Here is a 17,597-nt window from a genome sequence, read left to right on the forward strand (position 1 = left end):
GAGCTAAAAGAGAAGATATCAATTTACTTAATATTTACTGAGCACCTCCTAATATATACAAAAAACTGTGGTTGGCACTAAGGCTACAAAAATTTCAAGGTCTGGAGCACGGACAGGGGCATGGCAGGCAGTGGAGGGAGAAAGGCTAGAAGAAGGGATTCACTACAATAAATGCTATAATAGCATCATAAAAAAGGTCTTAAAGCAGAAAGGGGAAGGCATTAATTCTGCTTCCACATCAAGAGTATCAATGGAAAAAAGCCTTCATATGTGCAAATATGGATATAAAGCATTTCATCAGCTAACTTATGGAATAAAGTTGTCTATTTTCTTTTCTTTTCCTTTTTTTTTTTTTTTTTTTTTTTGCTTTTTAGGGCTGCAACCATGGCATATGGAGGTTCCAAGGCTAGGAGTCAAACTGAAGCTGCAGCTGTCAGCCTACAACACAGCCACAGCAATGCCAGATCTGAGCCAATTCTGTGACACACATCACAGCTCACGGCAAGGCCAGATCCTTAACCCATTGAGCAAGGCCAGGGATCGAACTCACACCCTCGTGGACACTAGTCAGGTTTGTTGCTGCCAACCCACAACCGGAACTCCCCCTTGTCTAATTCTCTTGAATAGATAATATAGTCACAAAATAAAAAAGGGGTAAGAAAGTATCCATTAACTAATCCTAAAAGATTTAATAACTACCATGCACTAAAGAATAAAATTACAGGGCAAGGCGATAAAATGTTATTATTTTTTAAATGGCCATACCCTAGGTACATGGAAGTTCCCAAGCCAGGGATTCACTCCAAGCTGCAGCTTTGACCTATGCCACAGTTGTAGCAATGCTGGATCCTTTAACCCACTGTGCCAGGATGGGGATCAAACCTGCGCCTCTGAGGCAACCTGCGCCTCTGAGGCAACCTGAGCCTCTGCAGTCGGATTTCCAACCCACTGCACCACAGGGGGTACTCCAGGGGACTCTTTTTAACTGAATAAGGGAACCATCTCAAGATATTAGAACAAAGACCAAAAAAAAGCAACCTGCTGATTATTTAAGGGAAGAGATGTTCAGGTAGAAGGATGAGCTTATACAGAGAATCTGAGCATGCCTGATGTGTTTAATGAAGAGAATGGAGGCCAGTACTATTGGATAATAATAAGGAATAACAGGAGATGAAGTGGGACAATCAGATCTTGTAGCCTTCATAAAGACTTTTGATTTTATTCTAAGTGTGATGGGGCTGTAAACAAAGAATCTGAATGGCCTTTGTCCCTTGTTCTTTATTTTCTTTATTTGGCCATGGCATGCATCGGCTTGATGTGAGATCTTAGTTCCCAGACCAGGGATTGAACCTGGGCTGCAGTAGTGAAAGCACCAAGTTCTACCACTAGACTACCAGGGAATTCCCTGGCCTTGTTCTTTAGAGAGAGCTTTTAAATTCTTGGAATTTTGGGAGGAAGAGGAGTATCAGTTATTCACCGTGGGCCCGCTGACTACACCTGAGTATATGCTAAGAAGATAGCATTAAAGAGGCACAAGAGCAGACACAGGCAGACTGGTTAGGAAGCTACTACAGTAAATGATGGTGGCTTAGACTGCAGTGGTTGTGATGGAGACACCAAGGAATGATTTTATTTATTATAACTGCAGACCTCACTGCCTGCCTGCCTGCCTATCTATCTATGTATCTATCTCTTTGGCCATGCCATGGCATGTGGAAGTTTCTGGGCCAGGGATGGAACCTACACCACAGCAGCAATGCAAGCTGCTGCAGTCACGCCAGATCCTTAGCTTGCTACACCACAACAGAACTCTCAGACCCTACTAGACTTGCTGGAGGGTTGGAGTTAGGGTTTTTTAATGGCAGCAGAGTGGCTGCATTCTACTACTGGAGTCCATCATGCTTGATTTCTCTGCTCTCCTGCTGATAGACACTAAGGTTGTTTCGCATGCCTCCGTGTCATTACAAACAATGCTGCAATGAAGACGCTTACACTCAACTGCTGTACTCTTCTGTGAGAATCTCTAGCTCCACTACTCACTGACAATAAACTGTGAAATATAATGTAGAATTGAGGTGCTCTAAAAGTTGCCAAAATAGCTCAGTTGGGAAAGGGTCAGACTGAAGATCTAAAATTGAGGTGTCCTAATTTTGTGAATGGATCTATTTTGACTTATATGTTCCAAATATTTCTTCATTTCCTACTTCAAAGTTTCTTCTTCCCTGGAGTTCCCTGGTGGCCTAGTGGTTAAGGATTTGGCATTGTCACTACTATGATCAGGTCACTGCTGTGGCACATCTTCAATCCCTGGCCTGGGAATTTCTGCATGCCTTGGGCATGGCCCCCCCCCCCCAAAAAAAAAAAGTTTTTTTCTGATCATAGAAACCTAGAAAGTTAAAATTGAAAGGATTCTTAGAGGTCCTCTAGTTTAGTGGTTCTCCATGTGACTGTTACAGTAGATAATCAGAATCTCTAGAGAAATCTTTTTGAACCGAAGACCCTCTCCTTTTCTGATATGCTCTGGGAAAGTGGGAAGCGGGTATGTACTGTCTAGGTGACTCTGACCATGATTCAGTCACCTTGAATAGCTCATCTGGTCTAACCCCTTTGTTTTCCAGATGAGGAAGCTGAAACACATATAGTGACAGAAGAACTAGGCCCTAATTGATTTTCGGTGCTACCAGCAATGTCTGAGAATATCAGTTTTTTCCGAAACTTGACAATAGAAGGTATGAGCGTAACATTTTTTATTTCTGCTAATTTATTACACCAAAAAAAAAAAAAGTTATCTCACCCTTGTTCACAGGATGACATGAGAGAAATTCATCTGAGCTACCTTATAAGAAGACAACTGGGATGTCTAATAATTTCTCAGAAACAAAAAAAATCAAATACTTAAAAATGCAGGCTGATTTAGAAACAAACTCCTCTAAGCACTCTAATTTTAGCCAGCCACCATCTTCTTTGACTTTGCTCTCAATTCCACAGAAGACATCCTTAAGAACAGGATTTTCCTTCCTGTTCTTGCCTAAACCATAGGACCAAGAAGGTTTTAAAGGAAAACAAGTGCATTTTATCTTCATTTTCCTTTCTCTTTTCAACTTAAGAAAATCTTCTATGTCTCATTGGAATTAACTTGGCATAGTTTCTGAAAACTGCACTATCAGAGAGCTGCTTAAGTCCAAAGAGAACACACAAAGCCAGTATAATTGTTTTAACAGGCTGTTCTAAGGATTTCTCACATATTATCTTGTTTCATCCTCAAACTGTTAAACAAGGAAAACACTTCTATGAGGCAAAAAAAGATTAGGAAATTTGTTTACGTTAACACAGCTAGTAGGTGGCAGAGCCAAGATCTGAACCCAAGCAATGTGACTCTAGAATTAGTGCTCTACATCACTGAACACTTAACAACTTGGCCCTAACCTATCTTTGCTTTGGTACTTTTCCTGCGTTCTTGACAATTCTATTCATGACTTCCAGGAAGCATCTTCCTTTAAGTGGTAGCCACTTAAGTAACCATACTCATAATCTTATAAACTCTATCCCTCTACCTGCCAGACTGCATTTAATTATATGTTTACACGTCTCTGTTCTCGACTAACCTACAAATTCCCTGAAGGAACTGCGTTATTTCTGTCTTAAACCTGTAACACTTAAGAACAGTATCTGTCCCAGCAGAAACTCAATATATATTTGTTGAATAAACACATGAACGTATATACTGTGTGCTCCTCACAGAACAATTTACTCTGTCTTTGCTCACGCTGCTTTTTCTACCCAAATCAGCCTTCTTGCTTTTCTGACTGGTAAACTCCTAATCATTTTTGAAGACTCAATTCAAATGGACAGAGAAAAAAAGAGGATAATGGGCCCAATTAAAATATCATTTTTTCCCTCTGACACCTCCTTCCTGCCATAGACTATGCACTCCCAAGTGGAGGGACAGTGTCATATTTACCTTTGTATCTTCAGGGCTTAGCATCATGCCTGGCACACAACTGACCCTCAAGAAATATTTGTTAAATAAATGAATGTTGAAACAACATTAAGGTACAAAGACTGCTTTTCATGAAGAACTGACAATCACAAAACAGCAGTAACAATGATTTCATTGAGAAGAGAAGCAGTACAGAGCATTCAGAGCTACTTTCTTCGGGATACCATAAGTCTTCAAAGGAACTCACTTAAAGTAAGAAAAAGGGCTGAAACTGGATGAAAATGGATCATCTGATGATTAATGAGGATGAACTCAATATCTAAGCTACAATAAGCAAATCTTTAAAATGGATCTCAATTTAATATAACTGTCAAAATGTCCACATGCTCCTTGTGGAAAGAATGTAATTGTGCCGTATCTGAGTAGAAAGTCAGTCACTTTCACTGAACTATATTTATAGGGTAGTTCTTTTAAAGATCTGTGATGAACTGAGCTGAATATTAATACTTCATTGTGACTGATAAGTCTTACCTTAGAAATTCTTTGCTCTGTTCCCACAAATCTTGGGTCTCTTCTTTAGTCATATGTTTGTCCAGGTTACATACATTAGGTTTCTGGGAATATAATTTAAGGCACTGCTTCACCCAGTGCCACTGGTAACCTGGGAGGAAGGGGTTTGGGATGAAAATAAATCCTATACAAAAGACAGATGAGAAAAAAAGGAGAGGAGGAAAATCCTCCATCAGTTATTCAGATCATTTATTTTTGTTGATACCCTTATACCCAGTGCTTTATTATTTACTGCCCATCTCCTTTTGCTCATGCTTCCAGTGGCTTCCACACTTAAGCATATGTTCTCATTCCTATACTCCATTTTAGCAGAAGATGAATTTCTTCAAGTTAATAAAAAAAAGCTGCCTTGATGACGAACGTTAGACATCTACAACTATGTAATAATCTCTGGTTTTGTGTTGTTTTTTGTTTCAAGAGAAACAAATATTACACAACTAACAATTGTGTTATCTCGAAGCAAACTTCAGAGCTGAATCTGTCAAGTCATCCCTCAAATTTTCAGCAGGTATCATTTACAAAGGTGGTAGGTGCTTCCCGTAGCTATTACTTTTGTGATATCTCAGTGTTGACTTTTTGTCTCTTCTGTTTTCTAATAACTGGATCATGATTTTTATTCTTTTTTAATTTTATTTTTTATTTGCTTTTTAGGGCCACATATGCGGCATATGGAAGTTCCCAGGCTAGGGGTCCAATTGGAGCTGAAGCTGCTGGCTTACACCATAGCTACAGCAACACAGGATCTGAGCTGTGTCTGTGACCTACATCACAGCTCACGGCAACGCCAGATCCTTAACCCACTGAGCGAGGCCATCCTCATGGAGACTACCTGGATTTGTTACTGCTGGGCCACAACAGGAACACCAAGATTTTTATATTACTTATCTCAATTAAAATAACTCGTGTGAATCCTGCCTCCTTTGAACTTTGACTGCTCTAACAGGGAAGAAAGATGGTACAGACTTCTGCTTAGCATGCAAATACCTAATCATTTTTAGGTTAGGAAAAAGAGGAATAATAATATTTAACTAGATCCTACACATGGTTAAGGATTCACTTATCAAACATTCAACTGACATATACTACATGTACTTTCTTAAGAATCAGAGATAGGAGTTCCCGTCGTGGCGCAGTGGTTAACGAATCCGACTAGGAACCATGAGGTTGCGGGTTTGGTCCCTGCCCTTGCTCAGTGGGTTAATGATCCGGCGTTGCCGTGAGCTGTGGTATAGGTTGCAGACGCGGCTTGGATCCCGAGTTGCTGTGGCTCTGGCGTAGGCTGGCGGCTAAAGCTCCGATTAGACCCCTAGCCTGGGAACCTCCACATGCCGCGGGAGTGGCCCAAAGAAATGGCAAAAGGACAAAAAAAAAAAAAAAAAAAAAAAAAAAAAAAAAGAATCAGAGATAAAGAAATGAAAAAAATTTGTCCTAAGTACCTGGAGACAGAACAGTGGAGACGGTTATCCAGTTAATGTCTTTTAGAAGTCTGGCTATGAAAGGAAACAAAGGTAGAGTACTCATAAAAGAAAAGGGCAGAGTTTATTGTTTTTTAGGGTTTGGAAAGACCTAAGCATGCTTACAGATTAGGAGCAAAGGAACTGGGTGAAAAATTGGAGAGGAGAGGAACACAGTAAGGTCTTGAAAGTTGGAAGGGGTAAAAGAAAGTGGGATCATAAAGGTGAAGGGAGTGGTTCTGAACAGAAAGAAGTCCTTTTCCTCTAAAATTGGAGGATAGGAATGGGAACATTCCCTTATAAGTGTGGAGGCCATTTTCTCATTTCATGTATCACATTCTCAAAAAAATTTAGGACAGGATTGTTAATATTTTGAAAGAAGAAAAAAAAAAAAAGATATGAAAAAACCCCCAACAACCTACTGTTTGCTATCACCATCATTTCACAAAATAAGAATATTATAACCACCCACCCCCCTCCAGAAGACAGCACATTAAAGGAAGAAACTTCTGATCAAATTCAAGCAGAATAGCGACAGGGAACTGAATGCTTTTATAGACAGTCTATTCCAGAAAATTGCTATCTTCCTTTTACGGACTTAAAATTTGCCTTCTTTTATTTTACTTATTCACTTATTTTTTAATCTTTTAGGACAAGATTAAAAAAGTTCCTGGGCCAAGCATCAAACCCGTGCCACAGCAGCGACCCAAGCCACATCAAGGACAATGGTGCATACTTAACCTGCTCTGTCAATTCAAAGTGGCTCTTCTGCCACAGTAGATGTTCAGAGCTACGGTTGGGAGCCCAGAGTTAGCATCCTAATTTTTGATTTGTACCTGGTGTGTCACTTTCTGCACTATAAAGCCAACACTACTGACTCCTGTTTTATCCTTTGGGAATGAAAAATAAACTGAAATCTAAGACAAGGCAGAATTCTGGAGGGGGTCTGAGAGTGGAACATTCCTGTGTGTTTAGTTTTCTTGTCTATTTACTTGCTTACAGCTCCTTCTCTGAAATTAGACAAATGGCTGAGTGATTTTGCCTTCCAGGGTCAATTGCACTCACCTGGATAGCCTTGGAGTCCGTAGGCCTGCCACTTGCTGACCGGCTGAAGTCCTGCTCTGTATGCATCATGGTCACTGACTGAGGACACACTTAGCTGAGATTTGACTACCTGAGAGGAAGGAAACAAATCAGAGGCTAAAGCTATTTTTACAGGTTAACTCTGAGAATCTCAAACCTCTAAAAGCCATTTCTGATATGGGACAATTAGGAGGTGTAAGTCTGGGGTCCTAAACTTAGTTCTACTCCTTACTTGATGTACGATTAGTTCAGTCACTTAACTTTTTAGAACCTCAGTTTCCTCACCTACGTACTAATAAACACTATAGAGCTACTTAAAACTAGAGCAGTGATGAGAAACAAGCTGATTTTGGCCTTTAAGACTACACTTTCCCGTGATACCACACCTTTGTGGTTTCTTCTAGGACTCTGAATCATGAAAGGTATTTGGTATATGGAACATTCAATGCTATTTGCTTCTGATAGGGCTAACGATATGCTTCTGAGGAACTTGCACAGAGTTGGTGTTTAAATGGAGCTATGAGGAACAGCTGAGAACCGTGAGGACTCTAACCAGAGAGAAAAACATTTCAATAAACCACTGGGAATCCTGTTTGCTAAAAGTACAAAACTGCTCTCTTGTACATGAAACTTAAATTGAAACTCTTATCTTTTGGCTCACTAAATTGCCTAAGAGATCCAATACGCAATCACTAAAGTAAGGACATTCAGGGGGAAAAAAAAACCCACTTCATCCTTACGTAAATAATAAACTTAGGCTCTGGCTTGCCTTAGAATATATCAAATGTTCTCTCACAAAGAAATACTGGCGTTCCCGTTGTGGCACAGTGCTTAACGAATCTGACTAGGAACGATGAAGTTGCAGGTTCGATCCCTGGCCTCGGGAGCGGCCCTAGAAAAGGCAAAAAGACAAAAAAAGGAAACATGATCTCTTATTCTTTTAACTTTTCGAAGAAGAGAGATTTCCAGATAAACCACCAACAAGTGGCTGGTATATCTCCATTCTGTAATAAAATGGTTATCTGAAACTGAGAGTCCTGACCATCTAACTCTTCCAGGTTTCTAGAAGATAAAAGGTTTTTATTTCAAACATTTTGTAATGATCTTTTAAACAGACCATACCTATTAATACGGTACAGTATTTCAGCAACACCCTCAAATCTGAGAGAAGTTTGTCGACCTAACCTCTCATGTTTTAAGCTTAACCAAATCTCTCATCCTTTTAAGGTTTTTCTGCTTCCTCCCTTGCCAGACTGTTAGCCATCACTTTCTCCACTGCTCTTACATGATGTCTTCTTAATAGCAACCTTCTCCTTTTCTAATTTGCTACTTTCAATCTGTTTTGAGCTGTGGAACTAAATACTACCCAAGTTTTTATATACCCAATAAAAGGTGTATTTACTGAGTACTTACTGGTTTAGGTACTATGCTAGACACAATGTCCCCTTCTAGGGCGGCTTTAATTTTATAAGTAATCTTATAAGTATTATGGTAAAATATGGGCAAAGGAGTTAAATGGAGGTCCAAGGGGTTCTCCCATGAGTTAAATACATTATTCCTGGACTTTCTGTATGTTATTCTGAAACTCTGAGAGCTAATACTAAGCTTGGAAAGAATGTCTCATGCAGCCATCTGTGGATAAGAAATAATGTTGAAGGGGAGTTCTCATCGTGGCTCAGCAGAAACGAATCTGACTAGTATCCGGGAGGATGTGGGTTCAATCCCTGGCCTCACTCAGCAGGTTAGGGATCCTGCATTGCTGTGAGCTGTGGTGTAGGTTGCAGACTCAGCTTGGATCTGGTGATGCTGTGGCATAGGCCGGCAGCTACAGCCCGGATGTGACCCCTAGCCTGGGAACTTCCATACGCCCTGGGGGCGGCCCTAAAAAGCAAAAGCAAAAAAAAAAAAAAAAAAAAAAAGGTGAGGAAGGCAGAAATAACATACGGTGTCTGGATTCATTTGCCCTTTACTTTTAACCTGTAAAGATTATTTCAGAATCTTTTAGTGCCCTCTTTCTGAAAGTAACAGAGAAGGCCTTTCATGAAAAACGGCTTAACTAATCACATCAATCTCTCAGTTCTGAGATTACTCGGAGTAGCTGGTTTCTTCAAGATGCAGGGCTCTACTCTAACACCTAAAAATCAGTTTACGGGTTTTCACACAAATCTAAGTATGAAAGCAAATGGACACTTAATGGAAGCAGTAAACACCAATTTCCTGACATTTTCTGATGAGAAGCTGCAGCCAGGAACAGCTGTGTGGAGAAACGATTAGCAGAGATCTTCGTCCCCAAAGTGTGACGCTTCGTAGGCAGTTCTACTACTGCCCATAGAAGGCGGGGATCGCTCAATAACACTCAGTCTGGGAGAGAAAAGAGGTGAGAAGAACACTGAAACTTCTCCAAGAAGGGAGGCGAGGCGACAGGTAGGCAGGCGCCGCTCCTTTCTCCATACCTTGTGGGCACCAGGCCCCGTGCCGCGGGCTACGTGGGCTGCCGAGAAGTCGATGACCCCTCCCAGGTCAGCAGTCCCAGGGCGGCTCTGCCGGTAGAAGCGGAAAAGCTTCCGAAAGGCGTCTTCTCCAGGTTCTGCTGCCAGCGTCGCCATAGAGCCCACGGCCGCCGCCATCTTTCCCATGTCGCGGCCCGTCTCCTCTGACCCGGAAGCTGATTTTCGCGCCCCCGGGTCAGACAGGTTCTTCCGGGGTCGCGACCTCAAAGCTCTAGGGTCCCTCAATTTAAACATGGCGGCTTCGGCGGCGAGAGGCGTTTTGTCGATGCGTGCCAATGTCGGTCGCCCCGTTGCGTTTGTCAGGAAGATTCCCTGGACTGCGGCCTCGAGTGAGTTGGAGATGAAGCAGGGGCGGAAATTTTAGGTTCAAGCAATCCAAGGGAGCTTGGCTTTCTGCAGAGCACTTAAATCAGCGTGGTAGTTGAATTAGGAGACTGAGTTTGCTCTTGAGCAAGCCAGAGAGTAGAAAGAAATTTCGTTTGCAGTTAGCTGTTTAGGTATGCCTCTTGAGTTTTGGGGCACGTGTTCTAGGTCTCTAGGCTTTCGGAGTCGAAAGGTTTATTACTTGGAAATTCTAAGATTTACGATTTTGCGGGAACTCCGCAACTGCAGTTTTGAGTTATTGTTTTTACATTTGCTTCCCAAAACTTAAAAATCCATGCTCAGTTTTGCTGATATTCATATATCAGGTCAGCTCCTTTAAACAAAGGATTGGAACAGGTGTGGATAGTAGATAGATCCATTTGTGCTTCACTTTCTCAGTATGTAGAATGCCTTGCTTAGGCCCTGTAAAACTTTGTGGAAAGGCTGAGGGGTTTCGCTAGCATCTTGCACGTGCAAGTTTCCAGATATAATGGGTTTGGACTGTATAACAAACAACTTTGGAGACAGTTTCTCTTATTCATTCATTCAGGAAACATAGTATCTATTATGTGGTAGGCACTGTTCTTGGTGCTTGCAGCTGTTTTTTCTATAACAATTGTAGGTAAAACTGTTTTGTTTATCCTCTAGTAATGTTCTGTGAGATCCTGATCTAGCCAGTTGGTTTGATCAACTATTAGAGTGCTTCAGAAATTTAGCTTCTATGGCTTGTTGAAGGATTGTTAGGTGTTTATTTATTTGGCCACGCCCAAGGCATGTAGCCCTTCCCAGGTCAGGGATGGACACCCATCCAACAGCAGCAGCCCAAGCTGCTGTAGTGACAACGCTGAATCCTTAACCCCTTGCACCACAAGAGAACTCCTAGATGCTTACTTATTCATTTGGCAGACATTGCCCTATTATGTATCAATAACTGTGGACATCATGGACTCAACACTTTGCAAGCGTTGGTGTAGTGGTGGAGGTGAGGAGACTTAAAAACAACGAATATAGGCAGTTGAACCAATGATGTTGAGACGAACTAGGGTAATGAAGCAGGTAATATGAAGTGTAAGTTAGCGAAAGTACAAGTTCAGAAGAGAAAAAAGATCATCTAGTTTTTGATTTTTAAGATTATTCACTATTCATCTTTGAGATCTCACAGGGCTACTATGTTATCTTGTCTTGCAGTTTGTAGGAGTCCAATAAAAAATAATCTGTGGATGTATTTGGCCTGGGTCTTGCAGGTTAATTTAGGCAGGAGATTGAATTACTTGCAGGTTAAAATTTAGGCAGGAGATTGAATTACTGACATATTAAAGAAGAACAGGTAAAGACAGGAGTCCACAGGACAGATACCCAGAATTTCATTTGCTGTACTAGAAAGTAACTTTGAGCCAGCAATGGAGAGTAAGGCAGTAACAACATTTTGGGTGTTCCCTGATGGCCTAGGAGGTTAGAACTCATGCTTTCACCCCTGTGGCCTGGGTTCAATCCCTGATCTGGGAACTGAGATCCCACATCAAGCTGCTGCAGCCCCTTCCCCCCAAGTAACAAATACTTAATGTAAACTTTAAATTACAAAAAAGGGATTTTATTTGGAAGTCTCTAATATAGCCAACAACACACTGTATTATAATTGTTTATCTGTCTTCTGTGTGATATTCTTATAGGGATTATAATCCGTTATGTAATACTTGCTGGGGATGAAAGATCACAGTCAACTCAGCAGCTTATCTCTCCATGTCCCTGCCCCATCACGTCCCCAAATCTAGTACATTATAGCTTTAAAATCAGTACTGTAGCTATTTCTTACATTTTAAGGCTTCAAGGAAATGCAAAATAGCTCCTGTTTACAAGAAGTTTGGGGGCTCTATGACCCCTTTTGGTTTCTGTCTATAATCTAGGATGGGCAGTGTAGGACTAACATCTCTTAAAATATATTTTCTCTTCCTAAACAGATGAGCTGAGAGAACATTTTGCACAATTTGGCCATATACGAAAGTGCATCGTACCTTTTGTGAGTATTATCTTTTAAAAAAAAGTAATAATGTTATCCTCTAATTCTTGATTTTTTTTTTTTGTCAAAGCATATCAGTTCTATGAATTCCTAGTGGGATAAAGTGGTTCAATCTTTGTTGATTAAATTGTGGGTGATACTGATTAAAAGTTTAAAAAAAAAAGGGAGTTGCCTGGTAGCCTAGCAGTTCAGCATTGTCACTGCTGTGGCTCGGTTCAATCCCTGTTCCAGGAACTTCCAAATGCCATGAGTGTGGCCCCCCAAAAAAACTTTATCCTTTTTTGAGGTATTTGTCTTAGCTTTATATTTTTGCCTAAAATTACCACAAACTTAATGGCTCAAAACAACACATACATTATCTCACATTTTCTGCAGATCATAGCTTTGCTGGGTCCTCTGTTCAGGGTTTCACCTAGCTGCAATCTAGGTGTCAGTTGGAGCTGCAGGCTCATCAGAGGCGCAGCTGGGAAAGATTGGTTTCCATGCTCCCTTAGGTTGTTGGTAGAATTTGTTTTTCAACTGTAGGACTGGATTGTTTGCTTTCTTGCAGGCTTTCAGCTGGAGACTGTGCTCAGCTCCAAAGAACTGCCTGCAGTGTCTTGTTATTTGAACGCTTATGTTTGTTTGCTTTGTCTTTTGTCCTTTTAGGGCCTCACCTGCGGCATGTGGAGGTTCCCAGGCTAGGGGTCTAATCGGAGCTGTTGCTGCCGGCCTGTGCCACAGCAACGCCAGATCCGAGCTGCATCTGCGACCTACACTATAGCTCATGGCAACTCTGGATCCTTAACCCACAGAGCAAGGCCAGGGATTGAACCTGCAGCCTCGTGTTTCCTAGTCGGATTTGTTTCTGCTGTGCCACGACAGGATCTCTGTCTTTTGTCTTTTTAGGGCTGTACCCACTGCATAAGGAGGTTTCCAGGCTAGGGGGCCAATCGGAGCCACAACCATAGCCACAGCAATGTGGGATCCAAGCCATGTCTATTACCTACACCACAGCTCTTGGCAACTTGGGATCCTCAACTCACTGAGCGAGGCCAGGGTTCGAACCCCAGTCCTCATGGATAGTAATTGGGTTTGTTAACCACTGAACCATGACGGGAACTCCTATCTGAATTCTTTGTAGGCTTTCTCCCAACATGGCAGCTTGCTTCACCGTCAGCAAGGGAGTTTCCAGTCTGCCAAGACAGTTTTATACTGTAGTTTTCGGAGTGACACCACATCATCCTTGCCATTAGAAGCATGTCATAGATCCCACCCACATTCGGGGGAGGGGATCGTACAGGGAGTAATAATAGGATGGGACATTTGGAGATCTTGGGGGCATCATGGAATTTTGCCTATTACAGTATTTTATTTTATTTTTATTTATTTTTTTGTCTTTTTGCCATTTCTTGGGACGCTCCTGTGGCATATGGAAGTTCCCAGGCTAGGGGTCCAATCGGAGCTATAGCCACCGGCCTACACCAGAGCCACAGCAACATGGGATCCAAGCCGCCTCTGCGACCTACACCACAGCTCACGGCAACGCCAGATCCTTAACCCACTGAGCAAGGCCAGGGATCATATCCGAAACCTCATGGTTCCTAGTCGGATTCGCTAAGCACTGAGTCACAACGGGAACTCCCTATTACAGTGTTTTAATAATGACTTCAGACAGTAGAGGTTAATTCTATCATAAAACTAACTGGTGGAGAATGTCTGTTTTAACCTTTATCCTCATTGAATTGAGTTCTTTTTGTGTATGTTTATATTTGTTCTATTCTTTGCTTCCTCACGAGGGTTTAGAAATAGTCTGTAAATGTGTCCTACTCATCATGGGCTGTATTTTCTGTGGACTTTCATTTGGGGTGGGGGACTGTGTACATGGCATGTGGAAGTTCCTAGGCCAGGAACTGAACCTGAGCCACAGCAGTGACAGTGCCAAATCCTTAACTGCTAGACCACCAGGGGACTCCTGTGGACTTTCTGGAATTACTGTGTTTGCAGGGTGTGATGTGAGTACACATAGAATTTACCCATGCTTCACTAAAACTGTTCCTCTCTTCATGGCACTGAAAAGGCTGTGGTAAGATATCAACATCAACTTAAAGTAACTTAAATTCTTAACTCTCGATTTAATGTTGCTTGCCTTACAAAGATTTAACCGAATCATGCATATCGAGCCTTAATGAAGGTGTAGGGAAGCCGGTACTGAAATTGTTTAGAAGTTTAACTGATACTTTCACTGAAGGGAATTTGGCAAAAATCTACCAAAACTAAGAATTTGCCTTTGCCTTGATCTAGCAATTCCATTTCTAGGAATTTATTCTACAGAAATGTGAGGTGTAGAATGTTCAGGCATTTGTTATAGTGCAGAGGATTAGGGATCCGGTATTGTCACTGCAGTGGCGTGGGTTCGATTCCTGGCTCAGGATCTTCCAGATGCTATGGGTGTGGCCAAAAAAAAAAAAGAAGATGCTCTAAACAGCAGGGTTTAGGAGTTCCCACTATGGCACAGCAGGTTAAGGGCCTCACATCTCTGTAAGGATGTAGGTTCAATCCCTGGCCTGGCTCAGTGGGTTAAAGATCTGGCATTGCCACAAGCTGCAGTGCAGGTCACAGAGGCAGTTCAGATCTGGTGTTGCTGTGGCTGTGGTGTAGGCCTGCAGCTTTGATTCTACCCCCAGCTCGGAAACTTGGATATGCCACAGGTGTAGCCATAAAACTAAGCAAAAAACAGCAAGGTATAATAATATTATAATTGGAAAGAATCTAAGTGTTCATCAGTGGGATTGGTTAAATAGATGATAATTCATTGATACAATGAAATCTTATAATTGAATGAAAGAATAAGTCATGTGTATTACAGACATGAAAATCTATACACTTAAAAATTACAGTTTTGGAGTTCCCCTGTGGCTCAGCAGAAACGAACCCAGCTAGTATCCATGAGGATGAGGTTGGATCCCTGGCCTTGCTCAGTGGGTCAAGGATCTGGCATTTCCATGAGCTGTGGTGTAGGTTGCAGATGCAGCTTGGATCCTGCATTGCTGTGGTGTAGGCTGGCAGCTGCAACTCTGATTCAGCTCCTAGCCTGGGAACTTCCATATGCTGCAGGTGCTGCCCTAAAAAGCAAAACAAACACCCCCCCCCAAAAAAAACCCCTACAGTTTTAGAAAGTGTATGAAATTTGTAATTTTTTTTTCCTCCCTTTTCTAGGGCTGCTTCCCACAGCATATGGAGGTTCCCAGGCTAGAAGTCTAATCGGAGCTGTAGCCGCCAGCCTACACCACAGCCACAGCAACTAGGGATCCAAGCCACATCTGCGACCTACACCGTAGCTCACAGCAATGCCAGATCCTTAATCCATTGAGCAAGGCCAGGGATGGAACCCGCAACCTCATGGTCCCTAGTTGAATTCGTTAACCACTGGGCCACTAAGGGAACTCCTGCAATTTGTAATTTTTGAAGAGCATTTAGAAAAGTTTCTCCAAAAAGTAACATTTTTCTTTGTTGCCATTTCCCTTTTAAAAGTATAAACAAAATAATTAAGGATTAGGAGTTAAACAGATTTCAAACAAGAGAAAGCTTTGATTCTTAAAATTATGTAGTAACAGGAACAAAATTAGTTTCTAGTTAAACTCTTTGTACTCAGTTAGAAATGTAAATTTTAACACAAAAATTTAAATGCCCTTACACATGGAAATGGCTACGTGGAGTTGAAGAGTGTTTTAGAAATTGTCATATCTATCTGAGGTAAGGAGTGAATCACTGGGACGTTACCTTCCTGTGTTCTGGGTTAATACTTAGGAATTTACCTTCCAGATATGGGGGCAATTTCTAAGAATGTGTTTTTGGGGGCAGTGCACAACATAACTTTATAAACAAGACTGATGGTGTACATTGAGTGAATCTGTCTTTTACACAGAAGGGCTAGAGGGGTGGGCAGGAAATAGCTAAGCACACTAGAATCTTTAGTGTATAAGATGTATAGAATCTGATATATAAATGTTGAATGATAAGCACAGTCTTTTGAACAAAGGGAAGTAGCAAAATTGTTTAAATTAACCAGAAGTCTAGAACTAGGTAAATAAGGGTAATTTTTTCTCCCTTTTTCATTAGGAGCATGTGGTGATGATTGTAGTAGTGGTGATTGGTTTCGGAAATTACCAGCAGTACACCTAGGTTTTAAGGCTTAATTTTCTAGTTTCTAGAAGTGAGGAAGTTAGAAACAGGAGTGCTGTTGTTTGGGGTTTTTTTTTTTTTTTTGTCTTTTTAGGGCCACACCTGCGGCATATGGAGGTTCCCAGGCTAGGGGTCTAATCAGAGCTACAGCTGTTGCCCTACACCACAGCCACGGCAACACCAGATCTTTAACCCACTGAGAGAGGCCGGGGATTGAACCTGTGTCCTCATGGATGCTAGTCAGATTCGTTAACCACTGAGCCATGATGGGAGCTCCAGGAAGAGTACTGCATTTTGTGATCAAATTTTCCTTGACTATTGCCCTTAATGTGATTTTTATGTAGAATGACACAGAAAGTTTATTATCCACATTTTACTTCTCCAGTGGCAGTAGAAAGAAGAGTGTAAAGATTAACACAGATTAAGCCTTGGGTAAATAGAAGAGTAAATATGTATTAAAGCAAGGTTTTTGATATCTGTTAAAATGTTATTTTATTCCATTTTGGCAGATGAAAAAGTTGGTGGCTTGTTTTGGAACTCCCGGAAACTTTCAACTTCATGATTACTAATCTCTTCTTTTTTAAATTTTTTTGTCTTTTAGGGCCAAAGCCATGGCATACGGAGGTTCCCAGGCTAGGGGTCAAAACGGAGATGTAGCTGCTAGCCTACGCCACAGCCATAGCAGCGCCAGATCTGAGCCACATCTGTGACCTACACCATAGCTCATGGCAACACCAGATTCCTGAGCAAGGCCAGGGATCAAACCTGCGTACTTGCATGTGCTAGTCAGATTTGTTTCCGCTGAGCCACGATGGGAACTCCACTAATCTCTTCTTGAATTTTGAATTTTTAGGACAAAGAGACTGGCTTCCACAGAGGTATGGGCTGGATTCAATTTTCTTCAGAAGAAGAACTTCACAATGTACTCCAACAGGAAAATCATGTTATTGATGGAGTAAAGGTAAGTATTTTTCTATATCTTATGAGCTTTCTATATATCAGTTAAATAGGTCTGAAGTATGAAATGACAGGGCCTTTAGGAGATTTGTAACAATGTTTGTTAAAGAATAGTGGTGGTGGTAGAGTGCCCAATTTTCAAAGGTCTGGAGAGGGAAGTACAGGACACTTTAATGGTTAGCAAGGTACATGTAACATGAAACAGGAGAAACAGCAGGGAGAGTGGAATTGAAATCCTGGCTTTTCTACTTACTATGTGACTTGGGGCCAAAGTGATTTATAATATTTTTAATTGAAGTTTAGGGAATTTTACATACAAGGAGCAGATAACATCCACTGAACTTCCTAGTGCTGATTCCCTAATAAAACGGCAGTTTTCAGTTTTGGTATTATTGCAGACATAGCCTTTCCTTACATTACTTGTTTGTTTTTCAGCTCCATGTTCAAGCTCAGAAACGCAAAGCTTTACAAGGCGATCAAACTTCTGATGAAGAGAAAGATTTTTGAGACTATCGTTACCTATTAAACAAAAACTGAAA

At 41.4% G+C, this 17,597-nt stretch overlaps 2 protein-coding genes across 2 annotated transcripts in view; one reads left to right on the forward strand and one right to left on the reverse strand.

The window, feature by feature from the left end:
- ALKBH1 (alkB homolog 1, histone H2A dioxygenase) overlaps positions 1-9,715 on the reverse strand; it is a 33,637-nt gene extending 23,922 nt beyond the window's left edge. Inside the window, exons 1-3 of the mRNA XM_021099556.1 lie at positions 9,501-9,715; positions 7,030-7,138; positions 4,472-4,634 (exon numbers count right to left, since the gene is read on the reverse strand). Coding sequence (XP_020955215.1) covers positions 4,472-4,634; positions 7,030-7,138; positions 9,501-9,683 — 455 coding nt within the window. The 5' untranslated portion in view covers positions 9,684-9,715. The remainder of the gene's footprint in view (positions 1-4,471; positions 4,635-7,029; positions 7,139-9,500) is intronic.
- SLIRP (SRA stem-loop interacting RNA binding protein) lies at positions 9,773-17,591 on the forward strand. The gene is given in 4 exon segments (NM_001097472.1): positions 9,773-9,886; positions 11,879-11,937; positions 16,955-17,062; positions 17,494-17,591. Coding segments are annotated over 4 exon segments (336 nt in total). The 5' UTR covers positions 9,773-9,789; the 3' UTR covers positions 17,566-17,591.

This window comes from Sus scrofa, chromosome 7 (assembly GCF_000003025.6).
Source record: "Sus scrofa isolate TJ Tabasco breed Duroc chromosome 7, Sscrofa11.1, whole genome shotgun sequence".
Lineage (NCBI taxonomy): Eukaryota > Metazoa > Chordata > Mammalia > Artiodactyla > Suidae > Sus > Sus scrofa.